Here is an 18,479-nt window from a genome sequence, read left to right on the forward strand (position 1 = left end):
TGTGGGAATGTTCCTCACTGGGGGTCACCAGTTGTGGGGATGTTCACAGGGGTCCCAGGATGAGGGAAGAGATGAGAATCCTGACTCCATGGTTCAGAAGGCTGGTTTATTATTTTATGATATATATTGTATTAAAAGAAAATTATATATTAAAACTGTACTACAAGAATAGAAGAAAGGATTTCATCAGAAGGCAGGAAAAATGAAAGGAAAGGAAATTTCAGGGAAAGGGGGAAGGGAAGGGGAGGGGAGGGGGGGGAGATGGGAGAGAAGGGAAGGAAAGGAAAGGGAAAGGGAAGGAAAATCTTGTGACTGACCAGAGTCCAAGACAGCTGGGCTGTGATTGGCCATTAATTAAAAACAACAACATGAGACTAATCACAGATGCACCTGTTGCATTCCACAGCCACAGATAACCATTGTTTACATTTCATTTCTGAGGCCTCTCAGCTTTTCAGGAGAAAAGATCCTAACAAAAGGATTTTTCATAAAATGTGTCTGTGCCACACCAGTAATGGGCAGGTTCCCAACTCCTCAGAGCAGCTCAGATAATTGTAGCGATGAGGATGCAGCAGGAAAAGCTTCAGCGGCCCCAGGAAAGGCCAAGTGCTCTCAGCAGAACTGGCACAATCTGTGCTGATGTTGCCATGGGATCACCCTGTCCTTGCTGCTGGCATGAGCAGGAGCACCAGTGAGGTTTGAGTGAGAATTGCTGGGTTTGTGTAGGAATTGCAGCTCCTGATGGTGGCCCAACTTCTACATCCTTACAGTGAGCAGGACAGGCTCCAGCACAGAGAAATGTCCTGTCCCCAGTCCCTGCCTCTGCACAGGAGTCTCTGCCACTGCATGGGGGCTGCCCGGTGCCTGCTAAGGAAGGAGTTGTCCTGAGGGACTGCACTGGAGCTGCAGAGGTGTCTGTGGGCAGCTTGGGCAGCACAAACTTTGTACAGCCTGCAGGCACTGAGGTTTCCAAGCACAGAGGAGTTTCCAAGCACTGAGATGTGCCTGTCCTGTCAGCTCTGCTCTCCTGGTCTCTGGTCAGCAGGGACCCAGTGCCAGGATCTGCAGGGGCTCTGGAGTCACTGCCCACAGAGCTGCCTTCCATGGGGACAGGTTTGTTTGGGAACTCATTGCTCCAGGTAGCAGTGATCCATCAAAATCACTTCACAAACTGAAGTGACTGCTCAGGTGGGGACTGTTGATTTATTGTAAAAGGAAAGGAATCTTAAATTTCAATATCTATGTAAAGAAGCCTCTGGAGTATCATCCACGTTTGATCTCTGAGCTCAGCTGTTTCCATGAGTGGAATGTTATTGCTTTTGTAATGGCAGAGTGCTGTAAAATTGGCTCTTGATGGATGAGCATCCAAAAGGATGCTCTTCCCCCAGCTCTGCACCTACTGAATATCAACTTCAGTGTTGTGTTGGTTTACAGAGTGGAAGGCATTAAATTTCTTACACATGCTAAGAGCTGACCCCTGAGAAGGCAAAGCTGTTTAAGCAATTAATGATTGAGTGCCAGATAAATGTTATCATCATTTCATTGCCTTGTGCCAGTACCACTCATTGGGTGTTGTTTAAATTTCACTGGCAGCTCAAGCACAGCTAAAAATAAATTCATTTGTTTATAGACATCTTTGACAACAGCCAAACAAACCCACACTGTGTTGTTTTGAGCAGGAGGCACAGAGCCAGCTGAGTGCTCCCTTGGAGGGTGCCTGGTGGGTGCCTGGGGTTGGTTCTTCAGCTGCTTTTCCCCTCCCACCCCTGTTTTATTTCCATGGAAAGCTTTTCCAGGGCTGTGTGCTCCTGCTGAAGGGCAGGTGTGAGTTTGCAGTGTGAGAGCAACCCCTGCTTTGTGTGATGGGGCAGAGCACAGAGAGACTAAAAGTGGCAGCAGGGGAATTGTCAATGCTTGGGGCAGGGCAGAGAGGGATCTTGAGCACTTGAGGGACCCTGAGCCCTTGTCCATAAATCAGAGGGAACTCAGACAAACCCAGCAGTGCTCCAGAGGTCACCTGGCAGGGGAGCAGAGAGAAACTTCACATTATTCCAGCTCAAGGACAGGGGGAGGTGAAGGAAGATAAGGAGGAGGACAAATGGCATCAGCTGTGGTATCTCCAGTTGTGAGATACTGGGGTTGGGATGTCCTGGAGCTGCAGAGCTCTGCAGTGAACAAATGCTTCTTGTGAGAAGGGGAAATGCTGAGACAAAATGTCTTGGCAGTAAAAATAATTCTGAGAAGGTTGCAGTGGGAATAGCCTGACTTGCTGTAGGAACTGGGCATCTGTACCTCTCTCTATGAGGGATGTGTCATGAAAATTAATCCACAAAAACCAGAGATTTATGTCCCATAAGGAGACAGAGGAGTCCTTTGACTTTATTTGAATAAAGGGAGAGGCCATGGGGCATTTCCCTGGGATCTCTCAATTTTTTGGACTACACAGCCTCTTTTTTTATCCTAATTTCCCATTTCCCTTCTCTCTTTCCCCATTGGCTGAGGTACTTGAGAGGTACAGATTTCCCAAAACACCTGATACCAGAGATTTCCCTCTAATGTATAACTCTCCCTTTTAGTTGTTAATTCTTATGGAATTTAGGCTTTTCCCCCATTGTTCATCTTTCAATGTCCAGTTTCATTTATCAGCCAACCTAGAGTTTGTTTGTAAAGACAAATCCAGGGCAGACATCCTGGGCAACCTGGTGTACTGCTTTGTTGTTTGTTTTTTGTTTTTTTTTGGTTTTTTGGTTTTTTTTTTCTTTAATAGGAGCAATGTAAAAGGTTATGAGGTGGTTTTGAGCAGAGAGAACTCAGCTCAGAGGTCCAGAACTGTGAATGTTTTCTTGCCAGGGGCCAGTGGAGATGGACAGGATCTGCTTTCATTCAAGGTGGTTATGCCACCAAAAAGCGAGAGTGAAATATGTTACTGTGAACAGTGACACAAAAAAAACCCAAACAAACAATAAACCACCAAAAACTCTCATTCAACAGCAAAACCTCTGAAGACTCATTAGTTGTGTCCAGGTCAGTGTGAGCTGCTGGAGAGTGCTTTGACCTAAAGGACAAAAATAAGATGTGGCAATGTCAAGAGGCAATTGAAAACACCAAACTGTGAACTGAGGGAAAACCAGGTAGAGCTGATTGTGCAGGGATCTCTCAGGTAATGTTTGAGTAACACTTATGGGGGATAAAAAAGGTATTTGAAGTAAAGTGTCTAAAAGCTGAATGGATTAGTGGTTAAAACTCTCCCTGAAAGTTGGGATGGTGCTGAAGGTTGTGTTTGAGGACTGATTTTAAGAAAGCAGCAAAGCCACCTCACAAACCATGTTAAACACTGCCTCTCCCCACTCAGCCCCTTAAAAAGTAATCAAAAAACCTGACTGAAACAAATCCCAAAAATCAAAGCAAAAAAAAACAAACCCCTCCAAAACCCTTCTAAGGCATTTTCAGAAGTGAAGAACTGGGCTGTGTTGCTCCATTCAGTGCCAAGATAATTTCAAAAACCTGTAACCTCCAGATTCTCAGAGGAAGGACATTTTATATGGGGGTGGCTGTGCCAGTTACCACTGCAGGTTGTGGGACAGATGGAAGCTGACTAATAGCAAGAAAACCATTAGCTGTAAGTACAGCCATTATAATTGAAACTGAAGCCTCCAGGCATCCAGAGAGAAGCCAAGAATCCTGACTATGGCATTGTCTGGGTGTTTTTGTAGCTTCTGCATGCAGACTTAATAGTTAGAAATTACAGTGTTTCTACAGATTTAACTGAGAGTTGAAATAAAACAAGTTGAAGACTTAAATCCCATTCTTTATGCAGTCTGGTGAGTTATAGCAGTAGAACACACACACGGTTTTGTCTTAATCTTTTCAGGTTTTCTAATTTAGTCTTAATTGGAGGCAAGAATTACATGAAAGGCAGCAGAGCTCCTGTGGCATTTGGAGTTCCCAAGGGGCTCAGGTTGGCTGCAGGGGCAGAGGAACACAGTCATCAAAGGGATTGGACTTAAACATCCTTTAGGAAGGGATTGTTCCCTGTGAGGGTGGGCAGGCCCTGGCACAGGGTGCCCAGAGCAGCTGTGGCTGCCCCTGGATCCCTGGCAGTGCCCAAGGCCAGGCTGGACACTGGGGCTTGGAGCACCTGGGACAGTGGGAGGTGTCCCTGCCATGGCAGGGGTGGCACTGGAGGGGATTTAAAATCCAGTCTCACCCAAACCATTCTGGGGTTGTGTGATGTACTGGGAATATCTGTGGGGCCCTGCAGCTCCTGTCCTGAGTGGTGACAGGGCCCTTCCCAAGGCAGGGCACAGCCAGTCCAAGGACAGGCTTATGACTCCAAGTGTTTCTGGTTCTCTTCATGTTTGGCACCTGTCACAGACATCTTTTATGTAAAATCCTTTCCTTAGGATTTTTTCCTCCTGAGAAGCTGGGAGGCCTCAGGAACAAAATGTAAACAATGGTTATCTGCTGCTGTGGGATGCAACAGGTGCATCTGGGATTGGTCCCATGTTGGATGTTTGTAATTAATGGCCAATCACACTCAGCTGGCTTGGACAGAGAGCCGAGCCACAAACCTTTGTTATCATTCTTTCTGATTCCATTCCTAGCCAGCCTTCTGATGAAACTTTTTCTTTTATTCTTTAGTATAGTTTTAATGTAATATATACCATAAAATAATAAATCAGCCCTCTGAAACATGGAGTCAGATCCTCATCTCTTCCCTCATCCAAGAACCCCTGTGAACACCGTCACAGGCACCATCCTGAGCCCTGCCAGTGCAGGCAGTGAGGTCAATCCAGAGGGTGACTTTGTTGAGGCTTTAGCCCTTTTTGTACATCTTTGTGTTCCATTTAGGTTGCTCTCTAGAAGCACCATCAATTTTTTCTAGAAAATATCTTTGCTGTTTTAATGGCAAATCACTCAGACTTCTCAAAAATATGTGTGTGGAATTTAAGGAGCTGGTGCCCCTGGAAACAGGACCTGGGTGTAGTTTACCCTGAAAATTTCATCCATACAGTGCCTCAGCTGAAATTGCATAGGGAGGTTTCCAGGGCTGGGTTTTGTAATTACTGTTGGGTCAGTGAATGAATTCCTGGGATGCAGGGTTGATGGCAGCTGTCCCCATCAGTGTCACTGTTTGTTCCTTCTCCTCATGGAATAAACATAGATCTTGTCTTGTATGAAAGATCAGGGGAGAGCTTGAATGGTCTCCAAGCCTGAGGATTAAGGACATAAATTTCATGTGCAGAAAATGTCTCGTTCTTGTTGGAGGCTCTGGCCTTTCGCTCTCTGATCCTGCCTGTATCCAAAGCACATTTTGACAAAAACCCTCTGCAGGCAGAGGATTTTATTAAGGAACATAGAAGCACTCGATACAAATGAAAGATGAAACTTGATTCGATAATTTTCTAAATGTTTATGGCTGATGATTGCGTGTTGAGAGGCTGAATTGATGACAAAGTGTTCTGCTGTGAGTATCTTCATAGTCTGAGAACCATTTAGCTGCTGTTGGAAGGATCTCTAAAAGGGACCATAATTGGAGCCAGGATTGTTGAAAAGCCTGACTTTTTCTGAATGTCAGATAAAAGGATGAGCTGCTTGTTTAAACCCCATTTTAAGAGAGATTTTTCTTTCTTTGTAAAGCCTTACCTGGAAATGGAAAGAGATCTGAAATAATCCTGTGCTGTGGCTTTCCACTTCTGCTCCCCCTTAATTGAAGCTGAAATAATGCCTTCTGTATTCGATATTCCACATTCAGTACAGGTGATTGCCACAGGCTAATGCTGCTTAATCCTGCCTTGTCCTTCTGCAGAAAATAAGTGGTGAAGGAATGTGGGGAGAGATTTCTGATGTGCAGCAAGATATGAAAAATTTCCTGTGCAGCTCCTCAGTACCTGTGGGGCTAAACTGCAGCTCTCTCCCTCAGCTGTTAGAAAGCCACTCCACACCTCAGTGAATGAACTGAGCTGGAAAGGTTCATTTAAAGGAATTTGGGTTGGGAAGTTGCTCTTCCCTGAGCTGGGGTAGGGACAGACAAGGCTGCAGGTCAAAGCTGCAGAAATAACTGGATTGGAAACTTTCAGCTGCAGGGGAAAATAAGGAATTGACTCACTTGTAAAATGATAAATGGAGTAAGAATGAGGTATTTCTCAAACAGAGTGGAGGCAGCCTTTCAGTTCAAAAATTCAGTTTTCTGAATTTTTTTTCTTAAAAGCTGTTCCAAATTATAAACAATTGAAGGAGAGATGGAGCAAGGAAAAGAGGTAAAATGCTTTTCAGAGCTCATAAACCAAGGATATTTTTTTTTCATATTTTACCACTTGAGATTCAGGTCCTCATTCTGGTGCTGACTTTAAGATCACCCCTCGCTTGTCGAAGCGAAATATTTTCTTCCCTTCCATATGGCCTTTTGGCAGTGCTCTTACTGAGATCATCAATTGGCTGCTCTGTGCAGCCTAATGGCTTCATCTCGTGAGACAGGGGCTGAGAGAGGCACAGGCTGCAGGGATGGGCTGTCCTGGAGTGTCAGAACTCAGCACGTCCCCTTGGATGTCCAGAGTTGCTGAGAACCTCGTCGGGGGGCTCAGAGACCCTGGCACAGAGCCCAGAACACCTGGGGATTTGATTTTGACCCCTGGAGCAAGTTACCAGCTTTGTATGAGGACGTGAAAGTCACACTGGTTTGAATAGTCTAATAACAAAATGATCACTGGGTGAAAATGTAGATTTTAGGATTTTTGGTATGAGGGTTTTGGGGACAAGATGGAGGAATCAAGGCGAGTCTAGTCCTTCTTCTTCTTCTTTTTCTTCTCCTTCTTCTTGTTCTTCATTTTCTGCAGTGATGTTGAACTTTAGGATTGGTTTAGAATAGAAGTGCACTGTCTAATATAGGTTATGGGTATTGGGAATTAGGTGTAAATATGTTATATGTAGTTTGTAGTATAAAAGGACAACACAGAGTGCCTGTGGCTGCCCTGCTGAGCAGATCTTGGCTGGACAGAAATAAAATTTTATAGATAAGAATTAATAAACAACCTCAAGACCAAAAAGTGAAGAGCTCTGACTCGTTCTTCGGATGCGCAGGCTGAAACAGAGACACCCTGCACATCTCGGGGCAGCAATTAACAACAGCAACCCGAGACTGGAGCCCTTCATCCCCCAGACCCTCCACACCCCAAAGTCCCCATCTGCTGCAGGAGGGCAGCAAAGCTTCCTCCTGTGTGTTCTGCTTGGCTGTGTTTCCATCCCAGTGGAATGGAATCCCAGTGATCACAATCCCATTTTCTGTGCACCTGGAGGGGCTGTGCTGAGGGCAGAGCAGGGCAGAATTGGTGACAATGTTGTGACACGTGCCAGGCCCCTCGGGGCAGAGCAGCTGCTGGCTCTGCTCCACCTTCCAGAGGGGACTCCTGTCACCCTGGTTTTTTAAGATTTTCTAAGCCTTCTGATGTTGACATTCTTGTAGTGAACTTTCTCACACACTTTCTGTGAATAACTCATTGTTTTGCATTTCTTTATGGAGGAGGAGAAAGTTGATGGACTGTTGGTTTGACCAGTGTCATTGGAGAGGTGGCACTGTCACCCTCCAATCCACTGCCACTTTTGGAAAACTATAAATGTTGGAATCAGAAAATAAACTCCCCTTTTTCCTTCACCTTGAGAACAGTGGTGTGCGCTTGTGTTTTTTGTGTACTATAATGACAGACACCCAACACTCTGGGCAGAACCCAAATGCGTCCCAGCCTGTCTGTGTTCAGAGCACAGCAGCTTTGGGTGTGCAATGGCACATCCCTGCCCTGCTCACAGGGCCAGCAGCACTCTGTGCTCAGGCACAGAATCCCAAATTTCCCATGTGCTCAGCAGTTTGTGGGGCTGCTCTGCTCTGGGAGGCAGCTCCAGGCTGCCCCTGTCCTGCTGGGGAGCTGCTCTGCCCTGCTGAGCTCACAGATGGTCCCAGTGGGGAGCACCAGGTTGGCAGCACCAGCACTGCCTGCTTGGCTCTTCCTCCAAACCATTTCCAGGCACCAGGAGAGCCCAGGTTACTGCAAACCCCTGCTGGCTGCAGGTGAGGTTGGCAGGGCTCTGCTCCACTCGGAGCATATGGCAGGGACTGGGCAGGGACATCAGGCTGGGCTCCTGCAAATGCCTCCTCAGAGATCTCTGAGAGTTTGGAAGGGACATTTCTTGGACAGCAGTGGCTGAAAGCAGTCCAGGAATGGATATAACAAGCTTGTTATGGAGCCCATATGCCAGGAGCTGCATTTCCATGCTATTTATCACAGCATCACAGGATGGCTCGAGTTGGAAGGGACCCCTGGAGGTCATCCAGGCCAAGCTCCCTGGAGCCCAGGATTGTGCCCAGATGGCCAGGCTGGAGTGGAGAATGCAGTGAGTTATCTGTGGGAGATAAGGGGCTGCTGCCTCTCGTGGGCTGTGATGTATCTGCTGGGCCCAAACACGACAGAAATGGGATCTGTGGCTCTTTTCAGTGTTCCTGGCCAGGATTACAGTTAGAATTCACTTTAAAAGGTTAAAAAAAAAAAAAAAAAAAAAAAAAAGGCTATTTTCTCACCTGTGTAACAGCTTTGTAAGGACTGAAGAGCTTTTGTGGTCACTTTTTGTGGTCACTGCCACATGATTAGTGCATTCCCAGAGCTGGGATGGGGATTCTGCTGGGCTGGAGGTGCTCTGCAGAAATAGGAGTGCACACAATCTGCACACAGCACATCTGTGTTAAAAAAAGGGCACATGCAATATTAACTGTCACTTAAGATGGCTAAAAAGTTCATTTCTTTAATGGGAGTTGGAGAAAATAAGGACAAAAAGAGTGTGATTAACGATGTTCTGGGTGAAATACTGTGCTGTCTCATTGAACATGGTTAATTGGTGGTTGTAGGTCTAAAATCCAGTCAATTTAGCAAACAGGTTCATTTTAAGCAGTCAGTCTTGTGTTGTGCTGTAACCCAGAGCTCAGAGCACCCTCCACCCCAGCCCAGCAGAGCTCCTGGGAATTGTTGGGTTTTGGGGGAGCCCTTCCAGCAGTACCTGTGGTTATCCATAGCACACAGCAGGGACTGGGCACATCCCTTCTGCCAGGGGACCTCTTGTTCAAAATGGTGCCTGGAAATGCTCCTTACATAAGTGCCCTTGGATTCTGCAGTGGGTGATTCACAGGTTTAGCTCACATTAACTCTCTGCATGATGCCATCCATGTGGGAGGTGCTGTCCTTTCATGCTCGAGCTGCCACAAGATCATGGGCCAAGCAGCAGCCCAAATTTAGCTTGGATATACTGGTGATGGGACTTTTAAATCTGTTTGGGGCTTGATGGAAATTTCTTTTTCAGCTTGGTGGTGGGAAATGACATCTAAACTGCTCTCTGCACTCAGAATGTATTTATGGGGTTTTTGAGGGTGGGAGCAGTGGACTGGTGCCCAGTGAGCTGAAGTGTGTGGAACAGTGAGACAAATGAACCAGAAGGCTTTTGATGCATTCATCATGACATCCAGCCAGTGTTTAAAAACACGGAATAAGACCAGAGATACAGGTTTTTTGTATCTTGAAGTTACCAAAAGTGCTGGGACCTTAGTATGAGGTTGGTATTATCATAGCTTAGTTGGAATTTTGTGGGAGGCTGTGGTGAGTTTGTTTAATTGTGTTGATGAAGAGGTGTTCACCCTGTTGTGCATAATGACTGAATCTTGCTGAAGGGACCTAATTAGTGGTGAAATTCATCGTTTTTCTCATCCTGACAGTCACCTTGTTAAAATGTTACTGACTGGGCAGTTCTTCCTAGGTTTTTTACCACACTTCTTTCAAGTCTTCAGCCCAGTAGAATGTTTTGACTTCACCCAACACACAGGGCCTTGCTGGCCACAGTTCTTGGGAAGGAAAATTTTTGGGGAAGATGAAACAGGAAAGCCTTATAAATATGATTGTCTGGCAAAAGATTTTGAGAACATGGAAACTATAAGCAAGATTGAAATGAAAGCAAACTTTGAGATCCCTCAGTTACTGAACAATTGGAAAACAATGGCATGGCCAGCTGAAGGTGATCCCCTTTTGATAGAACAATCAATCCCCTCTGCTTGCAGACAGGTCTAAGGGTCAGAGCAGACCCTACAGCTTGGCAGAAGGGGCCCAAAGAGGAGTTTTTAGGGTTTAAAATGTAACACAGTGTGGTAATGTAATGATTCGTATAGGCTGCATGTAAATGTTATAGGATTTGTATATTGTACTGGATTGGTTAGTGAGAATCAGAATATTCAACACAGAAGAAGATTTATTGTATTGGAACGGGAACTTTGCTCTCTTGCCCTTTTACTCTCTTACCCTCTCACCCTCTCTCCCCCTCTCTTCTCTCAGCCTGCTCTGAGCTGTGGCTGCAGCTCCCAGCAGGGCCCTGCACCCAGGCCCTGTGCAATAAACCCCAAATCCCAGCAGGGCCCTGCACCCAGGCCCTGTGCAATAAACCCCAAATCCCAGCAGGGCCCTGCACCCAGGCCCTTTGCAATAAACCCCAAATCCCAGCAGGGCCCTGCACCCAGGCCCTGTGCAATAAACCCCAAATCCCAGCAGGGCCCTGCACCCAGGCCCTGTGCAATAAACCCCAAATTCCACAACCTGGCACCAGAGATCTCTGTCCATCCGTCCTGACCCCTTGATGCTCCTACAGAGAATCTCCCCTGCCTGTGTCTGTGGGGTGTGGGCTGGCTGGGACAGCCCTGGAGCAGCCTGCTCTGCTGGGAGCTGTCCCTGCCCACAGCAGATGGGCTTTAAAGGCCCTTCCAAATCAACTCCCAGTTTATACATTGCTGGCAGTGCTCTGGTGCTCATCCAGACTCTTTAAGCAGGGGTGTAATATTGTAAAATCAGGTGAGCCCAACTCTGGGAATGATTGGCATCTGACTCCAAGGCTTTGGAATGCTGAATACTCTCTTTATTAAAACTATACTATATTACATTACAACTATATTAGAGAGATAATATACTGTACTATATCATACTTCTAACTAACTGCTGAAAACTCGTGGCTGTCAGCCAACAGTCCCAACACACACACGTGGATCCAGCTGGTCAATGAATCAAAACACCATCCCCAGAATCCAACCAAGCCATCCCTTCCGGTAAATAATCTTCCAGCACATGCCACATGTTCAGAACAACAGGAGTAGCAAATGAGATAAGAATTGTTTTTTTATTCTCTGAGATTCCTCGCTGCAATTCCCAGGAAATATCCTTGGGAAGTTGAGCCTTGCTTTTCTCTGTGCACAGAAATGCAGCCACAGTGTGAGGGCAGGACAGTGGCTGAGCTGGGAGGTTTTATTCCAGCCTGACTCCATTCCTGAGCCTGCTCTTCCCAGACTCCTGGGAGGAGAGTGCTGCTTTCCTTGGCAGAGCTTTGCATATCTGCTGGGATCCACAGGGGCACAGAGCAGCATTCACACCCAGCAGGCTCAAATAACAATCCTGGAAAGCTCTAATAGCCTTTAGACAGGGTTGCAGGTTTCCTGGCAACATCTGCCTGGGTTTGAAACGCTGCTCAGAACATTCACCTGCAGGAACCCCACACTGCTCCCTGCTCCTCATACCAGGAGTAAAATTTCTGTGGCCATCAATGAATTCTCTCTGGAGCTCTCTCCCTTGAAGGTAATCAGTTCCTCTGCATTACAGATGCTGGAAGATTTCAAACACTACAGAAGAACAACCTGTGCTGGGCGCAGTTTTGGTTTTGAGGCACATTCTGTGCTCAAAGCAAGGCTTAATCAAATGCATTGATCCTTGTAGTGCTGTGTAAAGGTTCAGTTCAATCTTTTCCTTTTGTGAAAAATGGAATTAGAATGCTCTGTAATATGTGATCACTATGTACTCCAAGTCTCCCACAGTAGCATCAGTTCCTGTGGCTTGTGAGAAGATGCATTTCAGGTGGAGTCTGATTATTCAGTGCATGTTTGACATGCTGTTAGAAGCCTTGGCTTTTCCCCAGTTCTTTTTATTCTGATGAAGGTGACAGCTCCAAGGAGGTGAGATCTTGAGTGGGATTCCTACCACAGGGGTGGCTCTGTCAACTATTTAAAGCCTTGTCCACTCGTGGGTTCTTACAGAAAGGTTTCACTTCTGCTTTTGGCTGGTTTTGTACCGCATTGTGCACCCCCAAACACAAATCCTAGACAAACAGAGTCTCAAAACTGTTAAAATTACTTGCTGTATTCTTTTACAGGACATTGCCACAACTCACTGCCCGGATAAGGTATCTGCTCAGCTAGGAGTTGTTGCAGGGGTGGTTGTGTATCCCAGTCCATATCACACACCTTGGTTCTGAGCAGTGTTTAATGTGGAAAATGATTACTCTCATTAGAGTAATCATTTTCCTCTTGCTCATTAGAGAGCAAGAGGAAAGCTGGTCCTGGAGCTGCCTTTGGAAGCAGATTTACCTTGGGCTGTTCCCCTCTAAGTGCAGCTTTAGGTGTAAACAACAAATCAGATGCCACAGGGCTTTCAGCTTGTTTATCATGGCTCTTGGGGGAATAATGAGAATTGAACATTTCCTGCTGGTGTGAACAGAAATCTTTGGGATGAGGTAAAGCCACTGAAGGAGCTCTGCGGCTGCTGCTGGGGTTCTGAGGTCCTCCTGTCCCCTCAGTGAAGAGGAACCTGGAACCTCACACATTCCCAGTCTGAAGGGCTTTTCCATCCTGTGCTTTTCCCAGCGTTTTCTTTGAAATTGTGTTATTCCTGTAAATGGCTTCCAGTTTTTAGGAGCTGACACTTCCCACCATGGATGGTTTGTTGGAAAATTGCCAACCAAGTCAGCAACTGGAAGCCAAGATAGTTGGTTTGTTGTTCTCCTGCATGGGGTTTTTATAGGAGGGTAGTGGTGACAAAGAGAAATCCTTATGGTGGTGGGAGTGGAGCTGGTTTCTGAAATATCCATGTTTTGGATATGGACTGACAGATGGTGATGGCAGTACTTAATTAAACTCAAAAATCATTCAGGATTTTAATGGTCACTTACAGAGGGTTGACAGCCCTCTGTAAACCTCAGGTGCTGGGGGTTTTGTTTTTCTTTACATTTTATTTTTGGTTCAAGGTTTGTTATGGTGGTACCTGTTCCTCCTGGCATCTGTCTGCAATGAAATTACAGTAATTACTACTGGTAGAAAAGTAATTTCTGCTTCTCTTGGCTATAACAATCTCAAAAAGGATGTATTTCACTGTATTTCCTACTGAGAATGAAATTCTTGGGGTCAGGAAGAAGGCAAACTTGTACTTCAATAGGAGTGTAATATTGTAATATTTAGTTCTACGCAAAATGAAATCTTGGAAACCATCCAGGGCTGAGGGGAGAAATCTTGCAGACCGTTGTATGACATTTATCTCATCAGTGATACAACTCAGATCTCTAAATGGAATCTGTGCTGTTCCAAGTACTACAGCAGAGAAGATATTCTCTATATTGTGGGCTTTTAAATTTTTTTTTTTAAGGTCTACCTTGAAATAAATAATGCAAGATACTGCCAGAAGCCTTTTCGCTTTTCTCCTTGTCTCAGCTGTGCCAGTATCATTTCTTTTGTGTGGGTCAAAAGGAAAAAAGCCAACCCAGAGCCCAGCACATGCTTCCTGTGTGAGCAGAAACATTAAATATCGATCCCCAGTCCTGCCTCTCAAAGAAAATCGAATGCTTTGTCTCAGACTACAAGCAGTGGTTTCTTTCAGCTCTGTGTTCATTCAGCTCTGCTCATCAATTACTCATTCCCTGAGCAAAATTGACCAGCTCTAAATAACGCTTCAGAATTTACCCGAGTAAGTCTTACCCTTGAAAATGCCAATTTAGCAGCTGAGAAATTTCCCAGCTTTTCTGGGAAACCTGAAAGTAAAGAAGGGGTGGTGGGGGTTGTAGGCCCCCTTTGTTGTCATTACATTGCAAGGGTTCTATATTGCTAGAGTTTTGTACCTCCTTCATGTTTCTCATAGGCAACTTGTCCAGGCATTGACTCATCCTCACAGCAGCCAACTAACCCCAGTTCTCACCACTCCACTCTTTTATAACACTCTTATTGGCTACAGGTGTGACCTGTTAAAATCAGGCCTGTTCCCAATCTCTAATAATTGGCTCAGCTGCAACTCCTTAATGGGGTAAGGTTACTTTCTATACTACATTTATTTTCTTATCTTGTATCCCCCTACACCCTATTGCCTGTTTTCTGGGCTGTGCTGGGAGGTGATCAGGTTGAGATCCCCCTCACCCCACTGGAAACATCCTGGGGCTCCAGGGAGAGCAGAATGGGCTGCAGGACTTTGGGGGTTTGGGCGCCTGGTGACACCCAGTGACACTGCAGGCTCTGAGCACTGGGACACGTTCTCCCTGCTGGATGAGTTTGTTATTCCAGCCCAGGGGAGAGGCAGGGAATGAAGCCATTAATTGCTGTCTCCTGCATTTGGGAACTTGAAAGCAGAAGCAATTACAGGAACATCTTTCCCAATAAGGTGTGTGCTCTGCCAGATGGAATTTGCTGAGAGCTGAGTGTGGGGAGGTGGCACCTAAACATTCATTAATTTTTTCATTACTCCTGGGAGTGCAGGGCTGAGCTCAGCCTCGTGGGACTTCTGCATTGGGAAAACTGCTTTGAAGTTGTTGTGTCTATTAAACACAACTGGTTCTTACCTGTTCTCCCCTTGTCTTTGGGGAGGCAGCTTTGGGAGTGAGGGAGGAAAGGAATTGGGCAAATGGTTCTATGTTTTCTTCTGGATTTTTGTTTGGTCCTGAAATTTGAATATTATGTTCCCATTCCTCCTTGGAGAAGAAATCCTGTTCAGTGTGAATAATCCTGAATTAAGTTTCTTTGCTTAAAAATATTGGGGAAAGAGGAGAGGCTTGGTTCCATGTTTGATGGATGAAATTATCTCACCTTTAACCTGCCTCTCTGTAGCTTAAGACATCTTATCCCTCCTTTTTGCACATTTCTGAAATTCACGGAAGCATGAGGTTTTAATGATTTTAAATTACCTTTATTTGTCAACCTTGGCCCTTTCTGAGTGTCTGATAAGCTGAATGTTTGATTCCAGGACTATTTGCCTGTGACCTTTTCAGCTGAAGTGTGAAGAAGAGATGAAGACAAAAGTTAAAATGTACAAAATAATCTGCCTCTAGAATAGTGTCAGAGTGTTGCTTCCCACTTGAACAAGGATGGAAAATAAATCTCTGTGCATGTTTGAGGAAGATCTTTATTGAGGATTCAGAGGGTGTCACCTGTTTGAATATTGCAGTTATTGACTTCAGCTGTTAACTGGGTTTTGACTTCTAATAGATTTCCTCGAAGCCTGAGTGGATTTGTTTTTTTTTTCTAAATGTCTTATTAGCAGAAAAAGTACAACAAGCCCTAGAGACGCTCACTGAAGTACAGAGGGAGAGCATGCTTGAGAAGGTACAGGGCTTTTAAATGATAAATGCTGGAAATAACTGTGTCCTAAGTATTTGTGTTTTACTTTACAGGTCTGAAGGTGACAGCTCAAGAAGCCTCAGGTATGTGTGCATCATCTTGATGTCTTTGTTCTAAGAAAATAGTTTATTTAAAAGCATTAAATAGAAATAGATTTGTTTTTTAATGTGGGCATTTTATTGTTTGTGCTTAGCATGCCATTGGTGTTTTGAGTAAAGGTTCTTCTCCCTTGAGAAGTTACTGAATGCTTCTGTCTCCAGTGTGATTTGGGAGTGAGGGATTAGTTTGGATCATTACAAAAGATTGATGGTTAGTTCCTGGTGCTCCCAATCCAAGTTCCTGGGAGCTGTGTGCCAGCTGCTGCGCTTGGGGCAGCATCTGTGCTGAGGGGACACCCATGGGCTGGTTCTGGCTTTCTTAGCAGTCTCCTCTTCTTCGCCTGACAGGGAGAGCTTCATTGGCTCATTATTGCAGTGCTCATTCTGCACTTGGAAGGATCAGATAATGTGCAGAATTTCATGTAATCATCAGATACTTTACTTCCATCTTACTCCCTTGCTGTTTTACACTCGGGGTGATTTTTGTTCCTACCTTTCTGCACACGTGGCTGAGCCAAGCTTCCAGAGCTTGCAAAAGGGCTCTGAACAGGACTGAGAAGTGAAAACTCCATCCTGGAATCTGAAAGTGTTCCACATTCATGAGAGCATTGCCATTGAGCAGCAGCCTTCTCCAGCAGTGTGACTATTGATCAGTGATAATGAGGTCCATGATATTGACTGTGGCTTCACCATCATTCCTGCAGTGTGTTTTGGGACTGTCAGGACATTGCATCTTAAGGCACTGTGTTTATTTATTGTAAAACCCCAAAGGCAAGGCAGGACCTTCCCTTGCAGAATTAAAATCCAGTTCTTACCCCCAGGTGTGCAGACTATCCCCAGGAGCAGGTGAGCTGAAGAACAGTCAGAAGTCTGTAGGAAGGGATTAAAGATCCTCTGAGGTGCTTTTGACTTCAGCAGAGTTCAGGATCAGTGTGGTGTGGACCTGGGCTGGAGGCTGTGCAGGGTGAGGTGGAATCTGTCCAGTGCACAGCCACTGAGCTGGATCTGATCTCCAGGCTGCACTGGGATGCCTGTGGGCATCACTGCATTCTCTCCCTGGGGTTTTAGCTCCCAGCAGAGCTGCCATGAGCTGGCAGGCTGTGGAAGGACCAATGCTGGTCAGCTGCTGAAAACTGAAGCAAAGCCCCTGGCATGAGGATTTCCAGCAGTGTGGTTGTGTTTCAGCCTCAGTGATCCCTCTAGTGTGGCCCTGAGCCTCCTGAGGGATTTGGCTGCTCCAAGGATGTGTGTGTGGAGCTCCTCTCTTGCGGAGTGTGTTTGGGGGGTTCAGGCAGTGCCCAGGCACAGCTGAAAGCCTCTGCCTTCAGCTCTGCTTTGGTGCTGCCTGGAACCCAAACTCCAGCCCTGGCTCCTGCCAGGCTCTGTCCTGCACTGGGTGTTCCATCAGGGCACTGCTGGAAGGGTTTGCCAGAGCCTCTCCCACCTGGCAGGAAGGGTCTGCCCAGGCCTGTGCCCCTTTGGGACCTGGCAGTGCCCCATGGGGCCCATTCCAACTGGCTGGGCTGTGCTGGTGGGAGCTGTTGGGGAAGGTGAAACAGGAAAGCCTTATAAATATGATTGTCTGGCAAAAGATTTTGAGAATATGGAAACTATAAGCGAGACTGAAATGAAAGCAAGCTTTGAGATACTTTAGTTACTGAACAACTGGAAAACAATGGTGTTGCCAGCTGAAGGTGATCCCCTTTTGATGAAACAACACCCTCTGCCTGCAGACAGGTCCAAGGGTCAGAGCAGACCCTACAGCTTGGCAGAAGGGGCCCAAAGAGGAGTTTTTAGGGTTTAAAACGTAACACAGTATGGTAATGTAGTAATTCTTATAGGCTGTATGTAAATGCTGTAGGATTTGTATATTGTACTGGATTGGTTAGTGAGAATCAGAATATTCAACACAGAAGAAGATTTATTGTATTGTAACGGGAACTTTGCCCTCTTGCCTTTCACTCTTTATCCTTTTACTCTCTTACCCTCTCATCCTGTCTCCCCCTCTCTTCTCTCAGGCCTGCTCTGGACTGTGGCTGCAGCTCCCAGTAGGCCCCTGCACCCAGGCCCTTTGCAATAAACCCCAAATTCCTGACCTGGCTGCAGAGATCTCTCGTCTCCATCCATCCCCACCGTCCTACCCCCATCAATCCTACAGGGACCCAGCCCCCTCTGTCCTACAGAGCCCTGGGGCAGCCAGGCTGGGCCTGGGTGCTGCTCCCACCTTGCTCTGAGGCTGTTCAGGGAATTAATTGTGTTACCCAGTGTGAGCTCAAGCTGCTCCAAGACAGCTCCAGACTTCTCTGGCAGCCTGATTTTAACCAGACTGATGCAGTAGCAAGCAATCAGTGTAAATTCTCTATCCCCCCTCTTAAACTGCATTTTCTCTGAGGTGAAATGTCACTGAGGCTATGCTTTTGTGTTTCTGCCTGCACAACATCCTGGTCACTGTGGTCTTGTCTTGGGCAAAAGCTCCCCAAGCTCTGTTGATGTTTGGGCAGAATCTTTATGTTGTGGTTAATTTGCTTCCCACTGTTTTCCTTTCTTTCTGGCAAATGAAGATGAAATGTAATTATGTCAAATGAAATGATCAGTCAGGGGAATAGTGCTTAATCTCTGGAGAGGTCTTTGTTCCTGCTCACAGAGGCATCAGCAAAATAGCAGCAAATGCAAATGCTGGCCAGCCAAGTGGTTCCATGGAATCAAGGGGTGCAAGGAGCCAGGAGCAGGTGGAAGGCAGGGATGGAATGTCCTGTCCCAGTGTTGACTGCACAGACAGAGTGAAGTCAGAAGGGTTTGTGTTTGTGGGCAGTAAATGAAAGTGTTGGTTAGGATTGGTTGAGTCTCAGTCATTGACACTGAAGATGTGGAAGGATCACTCCAAATAACCTGAAATGCAGCCAGAGATGTTGGTCTCTCCCAGCTGGGTGAGTGCAGTCGGGCTC

At 46.1% G+C, this 18,479-nt stretch overlaps 1 protein-coding gene across 3 annotated transcripts in view; it reads left to right on the forward strand.

Moving 5' to 3' along the window:
• IQSEC1 (IQ motif and Sec7 domain ArfGEF 1) overlaps positions 1–18,479 on the forward strand; it is a 299,716-nt gene that overhangs the window by 43,106 nt on the left and 238,131 nt on the right. For all 3 annotated transcript variants that reach the window (XM_059480436.1, XM_059480437.1, XM_059480439.1), the window contains exon 2: positions 15,490–15,519. In XM_059480436.1, coding sequence (XP_059336419.1) covers positions 15,490–15,519 — 30 coding nt within the window. The remainder of the gene's footprint in view (positions 1–15,489; positions 15,520–18,479) is intronic.

The sequence above is a fragment of the Ammospiza nelsoni genome, chromosome 11 (genome assembly GCF_027579445.1).
Source record: "Ammospiza nelsoni isolate bAmmNel1 chromosome 11, bAmmNel1.pri, whole genome shotgun sequence".
Taxonomy (NCBI): domain Eukaryota; kingdom Metazoa; phylum Chordata; class Aves; order Passeriformes; family Passerellidae; genus Ammospiza; species Ammospiza nelsoni.